Genomic DNA, 22,886 nt, shown 5'->3' on the forward strand with positions numbered 1-22,886 from the left:
CTAGATAGTATTTACAGCAGCAAAAAAGTACATTTTGACTAGAGGTTAACACATGTACAGGGGAAGACAAATCATGTTTGTAGAATCAGTTCATTGTTGGTTTTGATGTTTTTCATTGAATTTTTTCCACAATAATAAATATGGGTTTTCTCACCAATCCTTTTCTTTTAATAACCCAGAAGCCATAAGTCGGTAATTTTAGGTCAGAAAAAAGTAATTATATTTTATATTAGGAACACCATGACACTTTCCACCTATTCAAATAGTCGGTTAGCAACTGATGAACCTCTGAATATCTCACTAATCAGGCCCATCAGTGAGCAGGACAGCCCTCTTGTCAGTTAGTCTGCCGCTGCAATAACCAAGCTACCAGTCAGCCAGCCGGTCGTCATCGATCCATTGAGTCAGTCAGTCAGTCAGTCATATCAGACAGGATTCATCTATCTGCCTTTCCATCCATCCACCTATCTGTCGCTGCTTTCTTTTGCCTCCGATAAGCAGCTTTCCCAGTAAAGCCCCAGAGACAGAGAGAGACAGGAAAATGGGGAGGGGTTGGAAGTCTTACATTCACTAGATGGTCACCACTACCTAGAGATGACCTGTATGTGTTTATTATGGGATGAGATCGCGACACAGTGCAATCCTGACAAATAGATTGGAGCACACACATGCAGAGATAAAGGCAGACAAACACACACACACACACACACACACAAACACAAACTCATAGAATCGCGTTCAAACATGGAAACCAACACACATGAATAGACTGTCACACACATGACCTTTTAATCATTCTGTGTATAGGTTTAACCCCTAATTCATCTGTCATAGCGGCGATGTCAAATAGTTAACCAATTCCACATGCCTCATTTCATCTACAAGGCTTGTTAAAGGTTACCTGGGTTAGGACACTGGTACAGATTAAATACAATAGAGAGAGAACACATAGGTATGATGCTGTGTTGACAGTAGGGTCTCCTTTGACTATGACCTTCAGTAGCTTTAAAACAAAGCTCTGTCGCTCTCTGGTGTCTTCATTTTCATGTGTATTTGTTATCCTCCCCTCTCCTGTTGTGGATATGTTGCACATAAGGAAAGTGAAAGTTGGAGATTATGAATCAAGACATTGGAAAAACTAGTCACCGGGTCGTTGTAATGGAGAATAATAGTAGGCTATACTGAAAAATGAAACACAAGCAAAAAAAACACATGCTCAAGTGGAATTACTATTCATTTTAAAAAGACATCCCCATCCTCGTATTATGGGCTCAGTTAACCAAACTATGTTCATTGTTGTTGTACTTTATTTCATCAAAATTAACATGAAGTTTGTAAATTCTTAAGCTTGAATGAACACAACTTTACTTCAGTGTGCAAGTCTACTACTGCACTGACTCTATAGGAAGAGACTTCAGTTTCTTTTGTCAGTGTTTGTGCTACAGTACCACTGTTAATGTTTGTTTGGATGCAGACTGAGCATTCTTGGATCCACCGGAACAAATGGGTCATGATATTATCTTTGGCTACCACACACGGCAAACTCGTCCCCAGACAGTGTGGATGTTATGTGTCTGTGTGTGGGCTATGTGTGTGTGTGTCTGTGTGTGTGGTGTGTGTGTGTTCCTCCGAACGTAAATGGGTGCAAGTTTACGCGCATGTCTGTGCACACATTCTTGTTTATGCGTGGTTGTGTGTTAGTGTGTGTGTCCTGGCAGGAAAGCAGGGCCAGCCTCAGATGGGCAGCGGCAGACATATTGGTATGTTTCAACCCATTAGCCAATAAAACCGCAGGTAATCACCAAAAAAACACCTCCAGCTGGACAGGGATGAGAGGAGAGGAGAGGAGAGGAGAGGAGAGGAGAGGAGAGGAGAGATGCAGATGAACAGTAAGTTGAGACGAGGAATGAGGGAAAGAGGGGAGAAGGGAAAGGGCGGACTGGGCACATGGATGTAGGAAGGAATTAGCGGTATGTGTGTGCTGGTGTGTTTGTGCATGTGTGTGTCGCAGCGTGGAGGAAGTGGCTCTGGCAGCTGCTGTTTCTGTGGCGTCAGTCCAGCGACACCTGACAACCTGCATCTATCACTCCCTTATTGAGAGAGGGGGATAAAGGGGAGTGAGGAGGAGGGCAAAGTATGGGAGAGGGAGGTACGGGGCGATGAAATTGAAAGAGAGAGGCAACAAGAGTTAAAAAGAAAGGTGGAGGAGAGCAAGAAAGAGGAAGATGGGAAAGGTGATAGCGATGTAGAGCAAAGGAATGACTGAGAGGTATAGCGAAATAGGTGGAGGATGGTCCGCAGAGAAGGAAATATACAGAAATCTCCTCTTATAATGTCTTCAAGATTCCTGGATAAATAAACAAGTTCCACAATAGTAATATAGCTTTGCACAATTGCATGTGTACATAATTTGGTGTAAAGTGTTATGGGGCATCCTGAGCTAAGAGCATACAATGTGCAGCATTTACAGTGTGTTGGATTCAACTGTGGTTCAGGTGCTCTCCAGTTAAAAGTATTTTATGAAAAACCATGGTACAAAGACTGAAAAAGTACTTAGGGGAGGGGGGTTAGAGGTATAGCGTTAGGAGAGGCGAAAAGAAATTCAGCACAAAGAGGACGGAAGGCCAAAACACACTGACATTCATATTACACAGTCTGTACAATAGTGGTCAATTGTCATGCAGCAGGTGGACAAGTACACACATCTCAAAGGAGATTGCAGGGGATTTAAGGCCCTCATATATCCCCCCCTTTTTCACACAAACACATACAAGCCCATGTGTTACACACAGGAGCCTCCAGGAACCTCTCTAGTCTAAGCTCACACCAGTGCACAATAAGACACATAAAGACAGAAATCAAGACACACACATGCACAGAGAACTATGACATTGTGGTCTAAACCCTTCTATTCTAATTCCTTTCCTATACCAGCCCAGCGTTTGTGTCTGTGTCTGTGCACAGAAAGAGTATACAGCAAGGTGACACATAAGTTCCATATTTCTATATCACACCTTGTGATACTTGGGCCTGTTGGATGTATACCCACTGAATATGTGTTATAAGACTGTAACAACAACTACTTGCCCATGATCCTCTTTTAGTTGTGGTACTTTAAACTGAAGTGTCACTGATGTTATTTCTGTCACCGGTGTCACTTTATTCAACAACTAATTGTAAAAGGCATCATTATTATTATTGCCTGTTAACACCCACTTCCAGTGTAGCACTCAGCATGTGTCGCTCTCCACTTTTTTTTTTTTTTTTTGACTGGGGGTTTAGCGTGTTTAGTCTTCGTGGTACCAGCCCTGTAAGTGGGTCTTTACTGCAGTTATCCATTTAGCGGGGCTTGCGTGAATAACAAAGCCTTTTACTGACTACCCATTAACCCATGCAGACTCCGTGTCATTAGCACATTTAGCCTCACTGCTAAGTAAGTGTCTCTCTTAATTGCAGAATTAATCTGCTCCTCCTGTATCATCAGTATGTAAAGGTTGAGTATTAGCTAACTAGTCCCATCAGTACTGTCCATTAGACTGTAAGGGTTCCCTGAGCATTTAGCATGTTTAGCCTTTACTTTAACTAACAAGGCCAATTAATGGGTATCTTGTTACCCATTAGGAAGTGTTTGTGCATTTAGCCTCTTTCCAAGCTAACTAGCTCCTTAATCAGCCCAGTAATGAGAAAACATCCTCTCCACAGCAGCAGTCAATAGTAATCACTGTTTACTCTGTTTCAGTGGGAGATGTATTGGCTTACTGGGGTACTGTAGTTGTCAGGTGGGCATGGGAGGAAGAGAAAAGGTTTTGTTTTTTTTCTTTGTTTCATATGCGAACACAGTTCTTAGTACTGATAAATAAACCTTTCTGAATATAGAAACAAGCTGGACAAGTCTGTACCAGCCTAAACTGTTGCAGCAAATCCATAGCTGTGCTTTCCGCTGAACTGGGGGGAAGCACATTACTAAGTGGAGGAAATGAGTAGAAATGGAGGAGAGTGAAGCTGAAAATGAGAAAACTAATAAAAGAGGGAACAATAAAAAGAAATGAGAACAGCCGTATTGGGCACAGCAGATGGTAAGAAAATATTCATTTCGACATAAAATACAAAGGTTGAAAAATACAGAGGACAAAGGACATGACATTATAGTAGTAGGAAGATATAAATATAAAAAAATAAGTATGGTAAAATAAAAAAAATAAAAAGTGAGGAGCAAAATTAAGATGTCATCGCATTATTGAATGTATTAGTATAAATGTTACATCTTAGTTGGGAGCTAAACCACCCACAACAAAGGCAGAAGAAACAGTCGGACACTCTTTAAATGAAGGTAAAAGTGGTATTCGGCTTACACTTACGGTGTTGTTGTTGTTGGCCAGAGTTGTGACGGTAATAGACTTACATGAGTTAATAATCTTAACCTTAGATCTGCATCCGACTGTCGCCGCCTGTCCTCCAGCTTGTCACGCAATCTCAGCTGCTACACATGTACTTCCTATGTATTGTCATTTAACACGCACAGACATCGCCTTAGTGGACACATACACTAATGCATTTCTATGTCTGTCTTTTAAACAGCCATTGATATATTACTTATCAAAAAATCAAAAGTCAACAAGGAAGCAGATTGACTGCCTATTGTGGTCCATTGAAAAGACTTGCTTTCCCTGTATATGGTCAATGTACCAACACAGGGCTGGTTAAAAATCTGAAGTCAAGATACATGCGTCTGTTTTTACCTGCAACTATACATTTTGTCTGTGTCAGTTTATCAATCTGTATTAAAATATACTCTATTTCTGTTTCTGTCCATTTGTCAGTGTTTATCAGGATGTCCTGCATACAGCTTGTCTGACTACCTCTCTGTGTCTGTAACTGAAATGAAACCTTCCTTTCTGTCTTCCTCCAACATGTCTACATGCCACAGGCAACATTGAGTACAGCTGTCCAGCCACCAATGAGTGCGAGATCACCAAGAGGAGACGCAAGTCGTGCCAGGCCTGCCGCTTCATGAAGTGTCTGACTGTGGGCATGCTGAGGGAGGGTAAGGGAAAAGGTCTCTTCCTTATCTTTCTCTGTTAACTGTGCTACATGTGGCATTTTAAAGTCTATTAGATACACTATACCTGACAGTAATTTTCAGTTAGTGCTGTATTAACTTAAAACAGACCAGGGGCCCGTTGTTTGAACATGGATTAACATTTTAGCTGGATTAAATTGATGATAATTTTGTGTGATCCCGGATTTCTCAGTTCTTTGAAAGAGTCGTTGGCTGTCTCGGCAATGTATCTGTAAGGTCAAATCTGCTCAGGCACAGGTTTACTCAGTGTAAACCAGATTAAATGGAGTCATTTGAAGAAATCCACACAACCATTGAACTCTGCGTCATTTTTGCAGAAGGAACCGGTTGCATTTGGTGAATTGGTAAAAGGAAGAGCATTTGAGAAAATTGCACAATCATCAAGATCCTTCACCAAACCCTGACTCATTACTTGTAGAGATGAACTGCTTAAGTCAGGAGGGAACAATTCACACATATGGCCCAATTTAGTAGCACCTCATAAACTGGACCTACTGACAGGAGTGTGACAACATTTCCTGCCGCTGCCTCTGATACTGTAATATCATTTAATTCTTTTTATTGTTTTGTTTTCGAAAAGCACACAATAAAAATAACAGTTTCACTAATAGGAGCCTCATTACTTACATGTTTAATACGTCTGCCACCTTTCCTTTCTTTTTCAGTATTACTCTCACTGCCAATTGTCACACTAGATTCCTATAGTCAAAGCTCTTCCTCTGCTGGGGTGAACATTTGAGCCCTGTCTTCCGTCTTCCCTCCAATCACAGAATTGTTGATCATGGTTTCCGTGCTCAGTGATCACGGGAGCGTGCAGTCATCTCAGATGATTCAATCTAGCTATGTAAATTAAAATTCTGATGTGGGTTCAAAGAACTGAACAAACCGTATTAGCATAGTCAGGATCAGCAGATCCAGGATCAGCCAGGTGATCTTGGATCTTATAAGTGGCGTATGGAGAACGGGCCCCTGGCCATTGATGAAAAGATCGGCAACTTTTATCAGCCTCAACCCAGCGTTTTGTAGCATGTACCCCTGGGCTGGACGTGGTGTGCACAAACCTGTTTATTCTATCTGAAGATACAATAACACAGAGAGGCACACTGTACTGTTTTAGGAGGATGATTCTGAGGGAAGGTTTTCCCAGAACAGAAAGTATGCCATAGATACAGCTTAGCCTTATCGACTATAGTGTCAATATTTTACACTAAATATAACAAATTTATTCACAGAAGTATGACAGTGAATTAGTGGTGTTGAACAATGCTACATGTAACATGCACAAGAAATTGTCAGTACTCGTTCCACATATAGTATTTTTTAATTATTTTCTTTTATTTGTATCACATGCCTCTTGTTGCCTTCACATTTCTGTATTCTTTGTACATCCCTGTGTGCGTTTACAACTATGTTTCTCTTTGTTGTGCTTTTTAACTCCATCTCTTTACACTGATCCCTGCTCTTCCTTGCTTTCCCTGTGTATGTTCACCTTTCTCTTCGAAATACACAAGCTAGCTACATTAGAATAGTTTATATGAGGTCGTGTACTCACACAGAGACCCGCTTAGAGTCCCTGACTAAATCCCCGTTTCACTTTACCCAAACGAGATGAAGACAGAAATTACAGAGGAATTGCAACACTCAGCAGTTGTTTAGTAGTAAAGAGAGGTAAGAAGAAGAAAAAAAAACAATAGATATTATCTGCCCCCACACCACTTTGATTAAATACACTCACTCTCTCATTTTCACACTCCCTCGTTGCCTTTTGCCTCTTTCTCTCCCTCTTGTCTGCCCACCTCTGACCTTTCTACTCCCACTGCACTTCCAGCGATGAAAGAGGGAGAGGAGTGGCGAGGGATGAAGAGGAGGGCTGATAGAGAGAAAGAAGGGGAGCGGGAGGCAGAGGGGGAGGTGAGAGAAACCTAGGGGAAGGGAGGGAGGGAGGCAGGGAGGGAGAAGAGATTGATTTATAGGAGCAGAGGAGAGGGACCAAGGGAGGATGAGAGGCAGGGGGAGGATGGTTGAATGAAGCAGAAAGTGTGTGAGAGAGAGAGAGAAAGGAGACGAGAGGAGGGTCAAGGTTGTAATTGATGGGAGACCTGGCCTACGCCCCCTTCCTCACAGTGGTCAGGGAGCGTGCCTGGGCCGATGCCTGCCGGCCCTCCCTCCATCCATTCCTGTCTTCGTCTCTCCCTGCAGCTCTCCCACTCGGTATTATTGTACAGTTTCTGACGCTTCTTTTATGTCTTGCGTCCATCCATTGTGTTCTTCGCTCGCTGTTCTCTGTATCCTGTCAGCGCCATAATACTCCTGCCTGCAGCTGTAATGTGGATAAAAATTCAGCTTTTATCACAAACGCTTTGTGGGTTCACGACTTCACAAGATTTCCAAACAAAAAAATATTACTACTTAATTTATTAATTTCATCCACAAAACAAAAAAATAAAATAAACTGTGTACATAAAAGTCTGAGTGTACAAACATGGCGGTGCTTCCTAAAAAAATGTCTTTATTATAAATTAACACCGCACTAAAAACATTTATTAATGTATCGCAAAATTATGACTAAATCCTACATTTGTGGTCATAAAACTGGCTTAAATAAAATATATATCACAAGCTGGTGCCAACAATTGACATCATGCCACTACTATACTTAAACTGGAGCTAAATGTAGTTTGTAGTAATGTAGTTAAAGGGAAGAAAACTTTATATTATGAATTTCAGAATCCAGATTTATCCCAGCCACTTTCACTTCAGTGTAAAATAGTGCTCTCCTCTGTCTCTTTTCTTTCTTTTTTTTTCTTGCACACTCACAAAAAGACACACACACACACACATGCTCACTCTCAAGAAGCTGCTGTCGTAGCGTTTGTTCTCCCAGATGATCCGACGTAGGCAGAACCCATGTCTCATCTCCTGTTTTGTCTCGCATGTGTGCATGTGGCCGCAAACACACATGTACACGCGTGTAATAGCATGTATTATTGGCAGCTCCAACGGTCTCACGGTTTACACGGCTCAGGCTGCATCCTCCTGCTCGACACAGAGACCACATCAGCCTGCTCTATAAAGTCACACAAGGCTCTTCATTTACACCGGAGTATGTATATTAATAATTTACCATCAATACAAAAGTTGTAAATACTTTCCTTACCTGAACTTTGTTTATCTGTGAGGAGCTTTGGAGGAGGCAAACATAACCAGAGAGACTGACCAGCTCCTAAATCTTATAAACATCTTAAAAAATAAAATATAAATCCACTCCTTTTTTTTTTCTTTCTTTTTTAGGAATGTGCGATATGTTTGCAGCAATGTAGCTGAGGGACATGTGTTTGTGTGTTTCTGACCTGAGCAGGCAAACAAATGGCTGCCTTTTGTTGCCGCTGCTTCCCCGATCTACACACATACATCATGCACACACACATTGGCTCACATATCTATATATCAACATGACAGACCACAGCCACCCCATTTGTTGTGCAGGGTCTGAATTTAATACAGGGGGTTCCACTCTACATATGAATAAAGGTCATTTGGAAAATTGATACATACATTTGTTTTTTCCTAATTCTTTATGAATCCAAAGAAAATGTAAAATGGTCAACAGTTTGGCATAAAGGAGCTGAATGTTTTTCCTCACCTAAGCTTTACTCTGTGAGAGGCATTAGCTTATTATATATGCTTAATTGTTATATTTAAAAAACAAACTATACATTCTGTAGCTAGATACTAAATATCTCTTTAAATATCCCCATATTTTTTTATTCTTAAAACTGACCCTCAACTCAAAACAGAATAGAATCCATGAGTGTCAGATAAAATTCAGTGAAAGGACTTCGCTCATCAAAAGTATTACCCATAAAGAATCACAATCTAATCAGAATAGAATTTATTTTTCTTGTATCTGAAACCTTGTAAACCTTCAAAACATTGTGTAAATCACTGCATCTGTTTTGATGTAGCTGTTTTTTAAAGAAAAGAAATGACGTAGGAGCGTCTTGATTGGTCAGGTATTTATTTATTTATATTTTTTACATCTTTTCGACTTTTCACAGTGAACTAATAATAACATACATCTCCGTAGAGACCAATGTGTCATATGACAAAGGACGTGGTTACACTACCTGGCTGAGCATTTTATCAAAGTAGACAATCAATCCTTCACACACACACAAAAACCCTTCATTCAGGAACATTACCTGCTGCGTTTCGTTCTGCCCTTCTGGGTGAAGGCGTTGTTGTTGCAGAATTGCATAGATGATAATGGTAAGTGGCTAGATCAGTTAGCATCAGGGCTAACTGTGGTTGTCAGGGGCTAGCTCACGGGAGAAAGGTGAAGATAAAGTGGTAAGGGTGGAGTGGGGAGGAGGACATGGAGTAGTGTGTTTGTGTGTGTGTGTGTGTGTGTGTGTGTGTGTGTGTGGATGCTGTAGTTTACCCCTTAGGGCAAGATCTGCCTCAAATTAGCTTTGTCGCCCTGGGAGACAGAGAGGGTGAGATGAAGAGCAAGTGAGGCAGCAAGGAAGCATGTGTGTGTGTGAGAGATGGAGAAAGAGGGGAGAACAAGAGGCCAGGGGGTCAGTAAACCAACTCAGAGTGGAGCTCTTTCTTTACATGTTCTCTTAAACACACACCTGATCGTGTGAATACGCTCACACGCAGTCGTGTCAGTGTGGAAAGCAGGATTTTCTCACCCACCACTGTGAGCGGTAGAGGAGTAGAGGAGCAGGGGATAAACTGAAGGCAGGAACAAACACGGGGCGCACACCCACCAATATGTAGCAGCTAATTTCTGGAGCAAGGCAATTAAAAACCCTGATTATATTATGAGAACTACCCCTCTGGCAATGGCTGTCTGTCCATTTTTAATGAGGTCATAATGATGCGTCAGCTGAAGACCAAAAGGTCACAGGGGCGGGACTTAAATCTGCCTAGAGAGAGGGAAGGGTAGAAGGAGAGAACAAGAGTATAATTGCAGGTAAAATTAACAAAAATGGAAAGACGTTTTTAACAAATGCCAACTTCAGATGGAGTTTTCATTTCACTTATATGACAAATTAAAAATCCACAAACAAGCAATGGTGATAACACTGCAGCTGTCAGCTTTTTTAATCTAAATGGCAAGGCAAGACAGACATAATACATTCAACATCAGCAGTAATGCGTAGAATTGTCACGGACAGAATACAAAACACAGATCAGACATTTGAACATGAAAGGCTTTGGCAGAGACACACAACCCAGGAGCCAGCAATATTCAGTAGGCGTGTATACTGTACATATGCTCATATTGACAGATTTGCTCCCTTACAGCAGCAGCTTTGATGATGGCACGTCTGATGAATCGTGGTTAAACAGACAGAATGTGCTGAATCCAAAACCAAAGCTTCCATCTCTATAATGTCATAAACGGCCAGCTGGATTCAGATGGTGGACTACTAGAGGGACAAGTCCACGGACTGCAAATATAATCCTTGGCTCAGTGCCCCACACGTGCACACATGCACACACACACACACACATTAACAGCTCGTGCCAACTTTGGCCACGCTCCCCACGGCCTCTAAGACCTAATGAGTGAGATCGGGTGGAAGGCCCCAGTCTGTGTGAGTGTTGCTGCTTGTGTGTGTGTGTGGGTGTGTGTGTGTGTATACAGCTGGTAGTGTGCGTCATAACTCTTCTCATAGCTCAACGATCCTGACTGCTGCTATCCAATCTCATTGCTCCACACACGTGCAGTCGGAGACACAAATGACAAGGAACAAGCAGTTTGGGGGTTCGGTAGATAAAAGGAGAATACAAGAAGAAGGAGGGGAAAAAGAATGGAAGTAGAGGATGACTAGAGGAGGAGAGAGGGTGGGTGATGGAGAGAGAGGGGAGGAGACGAGAGGAGAGGGGGAAACAAAGGAGGGGAGCGCCAGACAACTGGTGGCGTCTGGTGTTCCCCCATGGGAAACTTGTAGCTAAATCTGGCCCTGTAGCGTCTGTCCTGCGTGAGTCTGTGTGAGTGTTTGTGTGTGCGAGTGGCATCTGGTTGCATCCCAGCTAGAAAGGAGCGATAATGGAAACGGTGTGACGAGAGATCTGCCTAAGTGGTCCGCTCTCTTTCACATACACTTTCTATCGGAGGAGAGGAAGAGGGAATGTATCGGGTAGAAGCTGCATCTAGATACACTGAAGTACAGGGGATTGGAGAGGAAGGAGTGAGACAGGTTGTGGTTGTGTGTTTTAGTATTTAACTGCCTGGGAATGGCCATTTATCGAACAGAAGACAAGACAGAATTTAGTGATTAAATATTTCTGATTGTCAGATTAAGAATTTGTCATCTAAGTTTGGATGTACAGCAGTTGCATGAAGTATGACTATATTACATGAACAGAGCCTTAAAAGCAAAAAACAGACCTTGCTTGGTCTTACACACACACACACACACACACACACACACACACACTCACAAATTCACACACCAGTGGCAGCCACCTGTCCGCCGCCTCGGGCAGTGCTGTTCTGATCTGTTCTGGTCTAAACAAACGCCACTGCATGACACTACACACACTTTCCTCCTCACACTTCCTCAATACACCTTTCATGCTCTCTCTATAATTCTTTCTTAAAGCCGCTTTTATGTTATTCAGTTTAAGCATAAAGACCATAAACGACTGAATAACAAGACTCTTGGCATAGATGGGATTTATTTACATCCTAACCCAGCCAATAAAATTCACACTATCATTGTGTAGCGCTGTATATTCACTGTATAACATATATTGTATGTTTTTTCCTCACGTATTTGTTGCTCTACGTAGATTTACATACGCTTTTTGGAGGCTACTACCCTACTGCACTGAATGCACATATGCAGACCACTGTGAAGCTGAAGAATGTGTCATTTTAGTGGCTACACCTGAAGCACATTTGAGTGTGAGGTGGTGGCAAAACAAGACAATGAGCTTTCATTTTGGGATTGTTGTGTCTTTTGTGTCTAGACCCAACGCAGTACTGGGAAGCTTTTTTTGCAGAGTTTGTGTAATGTTGTTAAGTTGACAGACAACAAGAGACTCTGCAAAGTTACTGAGCAACTGTCAGCAGTCATTTGTTCTATACTGATAGTTTAATTGAAATCTAACTCACACCTTACATAAAGATACAAAGAGAAGCCTTGTCTTTTTTTTTTTAACTTTTGCAGCACAGATCTGTGCAGGGCATGCATACCACCTACGCGCTCCTCTAGCGTAGTCACTTTCATTGATTATATTGGAAGCATAGTGTTGCAGCATTCGCTCCACATAAGTTCCGCATACGTTGCATGTTCAGTGTAGCTACAGCGTTGGGGTTTAGGCTTAAACTAGTCTCACATAGCCAGACCTATCCACACAGCACTGTGTCAGTGTATTTCTCTAAACCAATCCCTGTCATTTTCAGTAGCACTAAGCCCAGGATGCAGTGATGGTGCCCCTGCAAGAAGGAAAAAAAAAAAAAGTGACTGGGAATATTTTCAGGGGGGTGGGCACTTTCATTAAAATGGCTAATTCACTGAAACCTTCAAAACTCTTCGTTTTCAGCTTGTGCGTTGCTGCTTGGAGATTGTTAGTGTTTCCTGTAGTGAAAACAGTAACATGCAGATAACAGAAGGGGAGAAGAAAGTTGTGTGAAATGCACGGTGGAAACGGCAGGCTAATACCCACAGTCTACATCTGTTGAGTCAGATTAGGCTTAAACCAAGTCTTAGAACTAAAATTTTACATTGTGAGGACAGACCATGTGACTGTATGTACAGATGTATGTCCTCACAACATGAGTAATACAGGTATCACACAGACACACACACACTGGATTTAAATGGGTCTGTTGTCTTGCCCAATCTATGCACCCATCAGTTCTTAAACCCACATAGGAAAACCTTTAATGTTATTACATCAACACTGCGGTTTAACACACACGCACACACACCTACACACACACACACACACACACACACACAGAAACACACACACATACACACACACAGAAACACAGTGTGTAAAACCAGTTTAAAGTAGAAGAAAGACGTCAACCCTGTTACAACTTTAAAAAAAACAACATCCTCCTTATTTACAGCAGTTTCCATCCGTCTGTCTTTTTAAATGCTCCCTTCCTCTTGTGCGTTTTTCGTCATCCCTCTTTCTCTTAGCTGCAATCAACCAAAGTCCATCTATCGTATTTGTCTACATACTCCTTTCCCCTCTCCATCTAGCACCTTTCCCTCTTTTCCTTTCTCTCGTTGTCTTATCATATCTTTGACCATCAGAAATCAATCCACGTTGTGTTTTTTCCCTCCCATCCTCTCCTCTCTTCTCCCCTCTCCTCTGTCTTTCTCTTGGATGCGCACTTAGGTGTCAAAGGCATTTCACTCGCAATCCTTCAACTGTTCAAGAACACACACACACACACAGACACGCACACACACACACATGCGCTGACACACAGTGACGCCAGTGTGGTGTAAAAATCTATGCTGATGTGATCAGTGCAGATCGTGCTATTGACAGACAGCAATATTCCCACGATAGGACTGATTCACCTTCATCACTGTCACACAGTTTCTGCATGTATGTGTGTGTGTGTGTGTGTGTGTGTGTGTGTGTGTGTGGATGACCGTGGGTGTACAGCAAATGACCACAGTGGTACGACATGTAGGTACAAGAAACAGTAACTTAAAACATTTTAAAAAGGTAAAACAGGCATTATTAATTAAGAGCTTAAACACATAACAGGAATGATTAATGGTGCAAAAAAAAAAGCAGCACAAATGTTTAGCTTTGTGTTTGAAAGATGTTTATTTGTGTGTGGGTTTAAGGTAGTACACTAAGGTGAGCTGTTAGTCGACTTACAGTAATAAAAGCTGGACAAGGCGTATAACCTCCTCTGTGGATTTTTTCCTCTTCCTTTCCTCTCATTGTTCTCTTCCTATCTTATTAGCCTTTATTAGTCCTTACGTCATCATTCTTGTTCACTCTCATTTCATTTCTCTCATTCTTTTTTCGTCTTTTGTTTACCAGGCCATCCATAACTCACCTCTGCCTTTCTCCTCTTATTTCACAGCCTGCGCTCCACTCTCCTCTCTCCTCTCCTCTCTTTTTTTTTTCTCTACACTTTCTTTTATCATAATCTTCTACTAATGCTTTTTATCATTTTTTATCAAAATTTTATTTCTTTTCATGTGGCTTTTTATTCCATTTTGCACCCATTTTCCTTTCAATTATTCTGTTCTTCCCGTTCTTTTTCTTTTTTTTTTATCGTTCTATGTTTTATTTCTTATGATCCTTACATGTATCTTCCACCTGCCCCCCGTTCCCTCTTTTCTCTATTCTCCTCTCCTCCCCTCATTCCTTTCCTCCTCTCCCCTCTCGCCCATTCTTTACGATTTGAAGGCTCATTTGTTAAGAGGAGGTAGTGCACTCTCACTCTCCACCTAGCTTCCTCCTGTCTCTTTTTTGTGGGCTTTGGAAATATAATTTTCAATTTTTAATTTGATTCATTTAGATTTGATCATTAATCAGTGCTGAGAGAGAGTTAATTTGGTGGAAAATAGATGAGGTAGTTAGAGAGGGTTCTTTATGAAGTGAGCTCAGCACAGCACTGGGTCTTTTAGGTATATGGGAAAGAGAGGAAAAATTGAGAGACTGCATGCGAGAGTTTGTGTGTGGTAGAGAGAAAGCCTTGATGAAACAGAAAGTGTGTGAGAGAAAGTGTGTATATTGACAGAAAGCATCTTAATGATGACTGTATGTAGGAACCTTAAGTGCCAATAAATCATTATTGCTTTCATTTTAATTGACAAACAAAACTGAAGCTGAGAAGGCTGATACTTGAGAGAATCTCCTCGTCTGTTTTATAGCGCGGATCACCAGAGACGGTTTCTTTTTCGACATCGCAAACAACACCAAAGATCTCAGAACTACTGGCAACCTTAACCAGTAAAAGACCACAGATTAAGAATGATAGGAAGAAAGATTACTCGTCTTCTTTGCAACAGGAAATATAGACTTTTTGTAAATCAGTGTCATAACAATTTAATTTCACTGTGATATGATTACATCGACAAAAAATAAATAAATACATTAGCTTCCCCTATGATTCTTCTTGCTAGAATTATTCCAGAATCCAACTAAATCTGTCATTTTCAACAGCACTGTCTAGACACAAATTAACATACAGAGCTTATTGGTCTAGTTACTGCCCTTGTCAAGGGAAGCAGTAACTAAGAGCAAGAGTGCTCTGGAAGAAGCCAACACTTGCTTTGCTTCAGTTTAACTGCTCCCTTGAGTGACATTATGGTCAGCACTGTTTTCTTCTGTTTTGATTATTCAGTTGCCAGGCTGGTGTTGTCACTGCTGTATTTTATGGTGCCTTGCATGCTTTGCAGCTTTGTAGTCAGAGTACTTTTCTTGACATCAAGGTAGGTATGTGATTGGCGGAAGCTTCAGGTTTGTCATAAATAGACACACATGCACACTGGTTATGTTGCAGTACAGGCACAGAAATCAGAGATGTCTTGGAATTGAACTTGGATCTGTTTTTGTTGATATATGTAACCACATTGCCGACAACTGGATCTGTAAACCTTTAAGCTTTATCGCATGACTTGCACATGTTTGTTAAACTCCTTTTCTTTGTTTCACGCTGTGCTTATTTGTCCTCCCTATCATAACACCTACCTTTTCACTTACTCCCCCTGTCCTCTAACTCGGTATGTCTATTTCTGCTTTCTGTCTTTCTCACTCTTTTCTTCTGACCAACCACTGACCCAGGTAGCGACTGAGCAAGCTGTTTGTGGGGGCTTACCAAAACACACACGTCGGGATGTGGGTTAGAGAAACATAGACATTGTGTGAATGTGAAGGAGTAGGTGTGTGAGTGAGTTTGTACCCCCTGGTGTTAAGAGTCTCTTGACCGTTTGCTGACACTGGCCCCCCCACTGTACCTGGACTGTCAGTCCTTCTGTCTACCTATCTCTTTCCTAAGCGCTCGCACACACACACAGATGCATGTCATGTCCAGTTCACTGGGCTGACAACTGCCTGAGCATGTAAGAATTTTCTAAATACCTACATTTCCATTGAAAACACATGTAGACTACTGTAAGGTGTTTTCAATAAACGTGCTCACAAGCATGTACTACAAAACACAAATAAAACAGGTGAAGATATTTCCTTTTAACTACTTGTAAGTGCAGAATAATGCACACACATGCTCCCTGACACTTTATTTCTTTGTCTGGTAAATCTTTTAGGTGTGTTGTCTTGAATGTGGTCAGCACATTTTTCTAAGGATTTAAACCTGTGTGTGATCAAACATCTCGTGCTTTCACAGTGTTCCTGCTCCCCTCTCCATCTTTTCCTTTCTCTCTGTGGATCTAAAATAAATCCTTACTGTTTTAAATGCACTTTGTGTCACATAACCTTTCAAATCAGTTTTGCTGTTTGAATATAAAACACCGTACAGACACTGCATTAATATTAGTTTTAGTTTTGTGTCACATTAGGATGCTTTAAACATTGTAGATTGTGTTTGATTTATTTTCAGTAAAACTGGTGTCATCAGTATTTCAACAATAATGTTTTGCATACTGTTAGTTAAACCAACAACATTCAGATTGATCTGCAGCTATCTGAGACTTTTTCAGTGACTTATTGGCCAACTTTGCTTCTCTTCCACAAGTTATTTATTCACTGGTCAAAACAGGAACAGCTCAGAGGTAGTTTTGAAACATTTTGCGGCTCCAGCCTTCTCCTCTCCCCTCCTCTCCTTCTCTTCTCTTCTCCTCCTCCAGGGTACATGACACCTCTGTCTTCCTTATCCATCTTTAAGTGGTAACCACGGTAACATCCAATCCCCTGAGAGATAGGCCTAATTAAATTAGGACTCCTTTATGTCAATTAATTAACAGACAGAGAGGGAGACAGCAATAGAGAGGCCGAGATTGGGCAAGAGACAGTAAAAGATTCAGAAAGCCAGAGAGACAAAGTAAGAGAGAGAGAGGCCTTCTACTTAAAAGGCATCGCTATAAATTTGTCTAGCTCCAGAATAAAAGAGTCAAGTGAGTTTAGCAAGCTAAACAGTAACATAAAAGTGATAAATAAGTGCATAACGCACACACATACATGCACATGGATCCAGAACTCATGTGTCACTTTCCTTCATTCCACACCTCTCATCTCTCCCCTTCCTTCACTTCAGTTCTCCTGTGCTTTTCTTGCATACGTGCAGATTTGGTATTTTTTTTCTTGTCTTCTTAAATAGTCAAAGTGTCTCTTTGTTCTTGTGTCATGCACACTTTATTGATATATACTTCCTCTCCCTGTCGTTTCTTACAGGTGTTCGCCTGGACAGGGTTCGTGGTGGAAGACAGAAGTATAAACGCCGGATAGATGCAGACAACAGCCCGTACCTGAACCCACAGCTGGCTCTGCCCCCTAAGAAGCCATGTAAGAACACACACACACACACACACACACACACACACACACAAACAAACAAGCTCTGACCACCGACAGTATGTAAAGTAGTGTTTTTTTTTGTTCCACAAGGTTAATCTATGATTCTCAAGGGCAGGAATGGGGACATTTTAATTAGTTTATTATAACTCATAGTCTACAAATTGTTGCACAAAAGCATCTGACATTGTGTGCAGAGGAAACAGCAAAGAACATGCAATAGACAGCAAACAAGGGAAATCCTCAACAAAATCTTAAAATTCAGCCACATCGTATCAGTATGTGCAAACAGCATTCCTGGAATAACCAGGAGTTATTGTTTAGAGACCAGAAGTACAAGGAACTGCTTTTCCATAATGCAGACAGTTGGACAGTAAAAACATTTCAACAGACACACAAACACACACGCACATAAACAGACACAGGGTAGTGAGAAGCCCATCTGTTTGAGACCATGTTTATTTCCCTGTTTCTACTGCTACCAGTTTGGGATCATAACATTTTATATGTGTAATATTTCACCATAAAGGTATTCATTTAGCTTCGACTGGATTGGTAGTGGGTTTTTTTAAAGAATAAAACCATAGCCAAGGACTGATGATTAAAAAATTAACAAGGGAGAGAGTGAGTGAGAGGGACAGAGGGACAGGTAGAGGCAGAGAGGAAGAGAGACTATACCTAAATGAGAGGGTTTCTCAAATCGAGAGAGGAGGGGAGGGAGTGAGAGAGGAAGGGAGGGAGACCAGCCAGAACCCTAATCCGGATTAAATCCAATCTGGCAACCACATCAAACTAGAGTTAGCTCTCTAGCTAACCGTCTGCTTGCACACACACACACACACGCAGTGCAGATTGAGCAGTGTTTAGCAGCTTGGTCCCCAAAGCCCATTTTGCTTAAAGCTGGAGCATATTCTGCTCGAGGCCAATATGCTGAATGGCTGCACGACAGCTTACTGGGACTTTTGCACTACTAATCATTGAAATGATGGGATAATGTGAATGTGTACACTATGTGTGTGCGGTTATAATGTATTTGTTAGCATGCCCAAGCGTGCATGTGCTCCAGCTATCTGAATGTCTTGCAATAGACCAATTTTCCCTAAACAGTTTAAATTATATTTACCTCTTAAGTCCCATTATTATTCCTATCAAGCACCAATATTGGATTACAAGACCAAATAGTTATTCAGTCTGCATTGCCTACAATTTCCTTTATGTGTTCCTGAACCAAAAAACAAACCCACACTTGAAAAACAAAAAATATAGGGTTGATATAGACTTCTACATCTCTCTTGTTCTGTCTCTCTCACGCAAAGTCAATAGACACACAAAATCTTCCTGTCCCTGTGTCTCTCTCACAGATACACTCACACAGCCTATCTATCTGTAGCCCAATCCCTAGCCTCAGCGTCCCCATTGATTGTGTGAGAACAGAACAATAGCCCTGGGTTTGGAAATGGGCTTCCATTGATTCTAATTAGGGAAACATTAAATAAGATTTACCCACAGATACTGCTGTGTGACTCGGATTGGTTGGGCTCAAATAACCATGGAGCAGGACGATGTGTGTGTGTGTGTGTGGGGATGCATATATATACAGTATATGTATATAGACACACACACACACACACACACACACACACACACACACACACATGGGTTTTGTGTGTGTGTAAGAGAATTGGGGGTGGTGGACAGTGTTAGATCAATACACAACTCATCCCCACAACTCTGTTTCACTCTCTCTTGCTGTTTATCTCTATCTAGCTGTTGCTCTCTGGACTCTTCCTGTCTGTCTTTTACAATCTGTCCATGGCTCTATTTCTACCTGTCTATCTTCTCCCGTTTTTTCATTGCTAATCTCTCTCCCCCCTCTCTCGCTTTCTCTATCCTTCACTCCGCACTTCTATCCTCTGCTATTATTCCCATGCTTGATTAGTCAGTGGATTAATTTGGAAGCAGGGTATCAGTCTGTTACTAATGGGCCATAGAGGTCTCATCACCACATGTCACCATTACCAGCTGAGCTGTTTGGCTTTCAGTATTATCTTTCCCCCCCTGTATGTATCAGTGAAGCTTCTTAAGGCTGTGATACAAAAGACAACATTTTGGGCAACCTGGATCACTGGCATTAATCGTCTTTATTCACACCTTAGAGCATCTTCTAGCTGTAAATACATCAATTAGTGTTTGATCTTTTGTCAAGTGCCAAATAATAAATGCATTTCTCACTTTTGATGTTTTTCTTGAAGTAAATGTGCTTTTTGACAATTTCAAAGGTTTGGTTACATTTCAAGAATTTTCAAGAGTGCCAAATACATTTAACATTCTCAGTTCACATATTTATGAATTGCGTGTTGGTTTCACACAGCATTTTTTCTGTTTCTTTCTCCTAGCCCAATGTTTATGTCAGGTGCTTTTCTGCTACATGAGGAAATACCTTTAGACATATGTGTTACCAGCAGGCGATGTTATCAGGGACTTTGCATATGACCTTTCACATTTTTGCACCTGATTGGTGTGGAACAGCTTGCAGCCTAATAAGGCAAAAATTCACCATCTCTCTGTCTCTGTGTCTTTCTCCTTGTCTGGTGGTCATGTCAGTTGCCTTTGGCTGCCTTGCAGATAACAAAATCGTCTCTCACCTGCTGGTGGCCGAGCCAGAGAAGATTTACGCCATGCCTGACCCAACAGTACCCGACAGCGACATCAAGGCCCTGACTACGCTGTGTGACCTGGCGGACAGAGAGCTAGTGGTCAACATCGGTTGGGCCAAACACATCCCAGGTAGGAAAAAAAAAACTGCTGAACCCTGACTCCCACACTGAACTTAACCTGACTCCATGCTGAGACACTTTCACACACACATACAGGATGTTTTTTTTTTTTTTTTTTTAATTCCACACATATACAGTACAAATGCAGACATGCCTGCTGTGTGAATTGGCAGAGACTTTAAGGTTGGAATCAGCTGCTCCAGATGCATTTCAGGCACACTTACATAATATACTCACAAGTACACCTGGTGTTTCGATGTTACCTTTACCTCTAATCCTTGCACTCAGACAGTTTGAACTATTGACTTCTACATATGAGCAGCCCTCACTGGCATCACATCATCCTACGCAAACACACGGACATACATAGAAATTCTGAACCAAACAATTCAAGCTTCTTCCATTCAGTGTGTGGGTGAGTGTTTTGGTCTGTGTACGAGTTATATAATGTTTGTAGTTCAACTGTGTTTGTGCTGGTATTTAAAATGACTGTCAAAGATCACATACAGATAATAAACTGTATCACTTGGTGTTCACTGTCTGTCTGAAACTGAACAGTAACCAGTTACTGATATGATCAAAGCTGTACCTTCACCCATCCCTGCTCGAGCACATTATAGAGAAGATGTTTTGCTATGTTGTGTGATCCTGACATAGTTGATTTGAACACAATAGCATGTTATTTGTTAAATTAAGTGATGAGCATCATCTGAAATCTAAAGTCAGAGACAGAGAAGCACTATATATATATATATAAACTTTACACCTAAGCACATCTGTATCCTTCCACAGCTTCATCACTAAAAGAGAAGAATTTAATCTAATCTTCTTAAACTAACCCCTTTTCTCTCTTAATCTGATCAGAACTGGATCTGGACTACAAGATCACAAAATTAACATAATGGTAGAGCCAAAAATGCCAACATTACCGAATGAGAAAACCAGATATGACAAATGCATATAACCACAGAAGGTAACATGATGAGGAGGACAATGACTGTGATGCAAGAGAGAAAGAGATGAAAACTCTAATCTGGTTTTAGTCTTAGTGAGGGAGCCTGCTGTGACAGCAGAGAGGAAGGAAGAGCAGTGTCTCAGATTAACACAGATTAGCAGAAAGATTAGTCCCATTGTCAACTAGAAATGCGGTAATAGAATAGAATAGAATAGAATAGAATAGAATAGAATAGAATAGAATAGAATAGAATAGAATTACCCACTGTTACCGCTGCAGCAGCAGTATAGGGGTTGTCAGAGTACAAGAGGGAAACGCCAGATTAGAAACATAAATACCACTCAGTCATGCTGCGTAAATCTATAACAATAAAGTAAGTGGCGTTGGATAACTCAATGTCCAAATGATATGTATATGATATCAATAAATGTGAAAATAACGAAAACAAGAGGAGAGAGAGGGCAAGAGAGAGAGAGATGGGAATATGCATTGCTTCTTGTTAGTGTATTGATCTATGTGCTGCTATATGGACAATAAGCAGACATATATATTGATCCATATACTAAGTATAGCTCTTTGAAAATTCGTTTTTCTTTTTAAAAACAACAGTCCTATACTGTCCTTCCTCTATTTTAACTTCATCTCCCCGTGAGCCTTTACCCCGCTCGTCTGACCTCAGGACCTCCATACTGTAAATAAACTGTATCCATACACAAAAATAACTCTGTGACACCTAAATATACACAAAACCATACATGTGTTGTGTACTTTATGCATTGTTTTGCATCAGGCCTGCCTTTTCTTGTGCTTACTGTTTTTACAAGTGAGTGGACCAAGTTAGCCGGGTTATGTGCTGGGCTTAGCGTGCACGCTTTGTGTGTGTGTGTATGTGTGAGCAGCTTTCTGTATGAAGGGAGCGAAGCGCAACGATTGCTTGGCGGAGGAGAGAAGATGGCGTGATTAGATGAACGAGGAAGGCAATCCACTGCTCACAGAGAAAGATAGAACTCTTCATCTTCCAAGTGTGTGTGTGTGTGTGTGTGTGTGTGTGTGTGATGTGAACACCTTATGAAATCCTCACTGTTTACAACGCTGAACACTGATCTAATACTCACACCAAACTCGCACACACATTCATGTCCTCACACAAAGTGATCTACTGTTCACTCAAGGTGGAAAGGATTGTCAGAAAGAAATACGCCTCCTCAACATTCTTTATCAGCCGCTTACACACACACACGCACACACACGCACACACACGCACGTACACGCACACATAGAGCAGGACAGAATAGACCTGTTAACCTTTTTGAAGCCATCTTGTTTCACATCTTGTTGTGTGTGTGTCTCCGTGTGAGATGACTATGTGCAACGTGTACATGTGAACACACACATGCACAAGTCTCTGCTCGCCATGGTACAGTAATTTTTTTAATCAAATTGATGGAGAGAGACAGAGAGACAAAGAGAAAAAAGACAGAGGCAAAGAGAGGAGAGGTGAAGCCAATTTATGCTTCATGATATGGCTGCGCGGTGCCGCATACACACACGCGCGCACATACGGACACACACGCACACAAAGGCTGCTAACAGT

At 41.3% G+C, this 22,886-nt stretch overlaps 1 protein-coding gene across 1 annotated transcript in view; it reads left to right on the forward strand.

The window, feature by feature from the left end:
- The window catches only part of LOC103362569 (estrogen-related receptor gamma-like), a gene marked incomplete at its 3' end in the record, with an annotated part of 34,462 nt that extends 14,115 nt beyond the window's left edge, over window positions 1-20,347 (forward strand). Inside the window, exons 3-5 of the mRNA XM_008288955.1 lie at window positions 4,928-5,044; window positions 17,441-17,551; window positions 20,165-20,347. Of these exons, the coding sequence (XP_008287177.1) occupies window positions 4,928-5,044; window positions 17,441-17,551; window positions 20,165-20,347 (411 nt within the window). The remainder of the gene's footprint in view (window positions 1-4,927; window positions 5,045-17,440; window positions 17,552-20,164) is intronic.
- Window positions 20,348-22,886: the final 2,539 nt, after the last annotated feature.

This window comes from Stegastes partitus, unplaced genomic scaffold (assembly GCF_000690725.1).
Source record: "Stegastes partitus isolate 25-593 unplaced genomic scaffold, Stegastes_partitus-1.0.2 Scaffold584, whole genome shotgun sequence".
Lineage (NCBI taxonomy): Eukaryota > Metazoa > Chordata > Actinopteri > Pomacentridae > Stegastes > Stegastes partitus.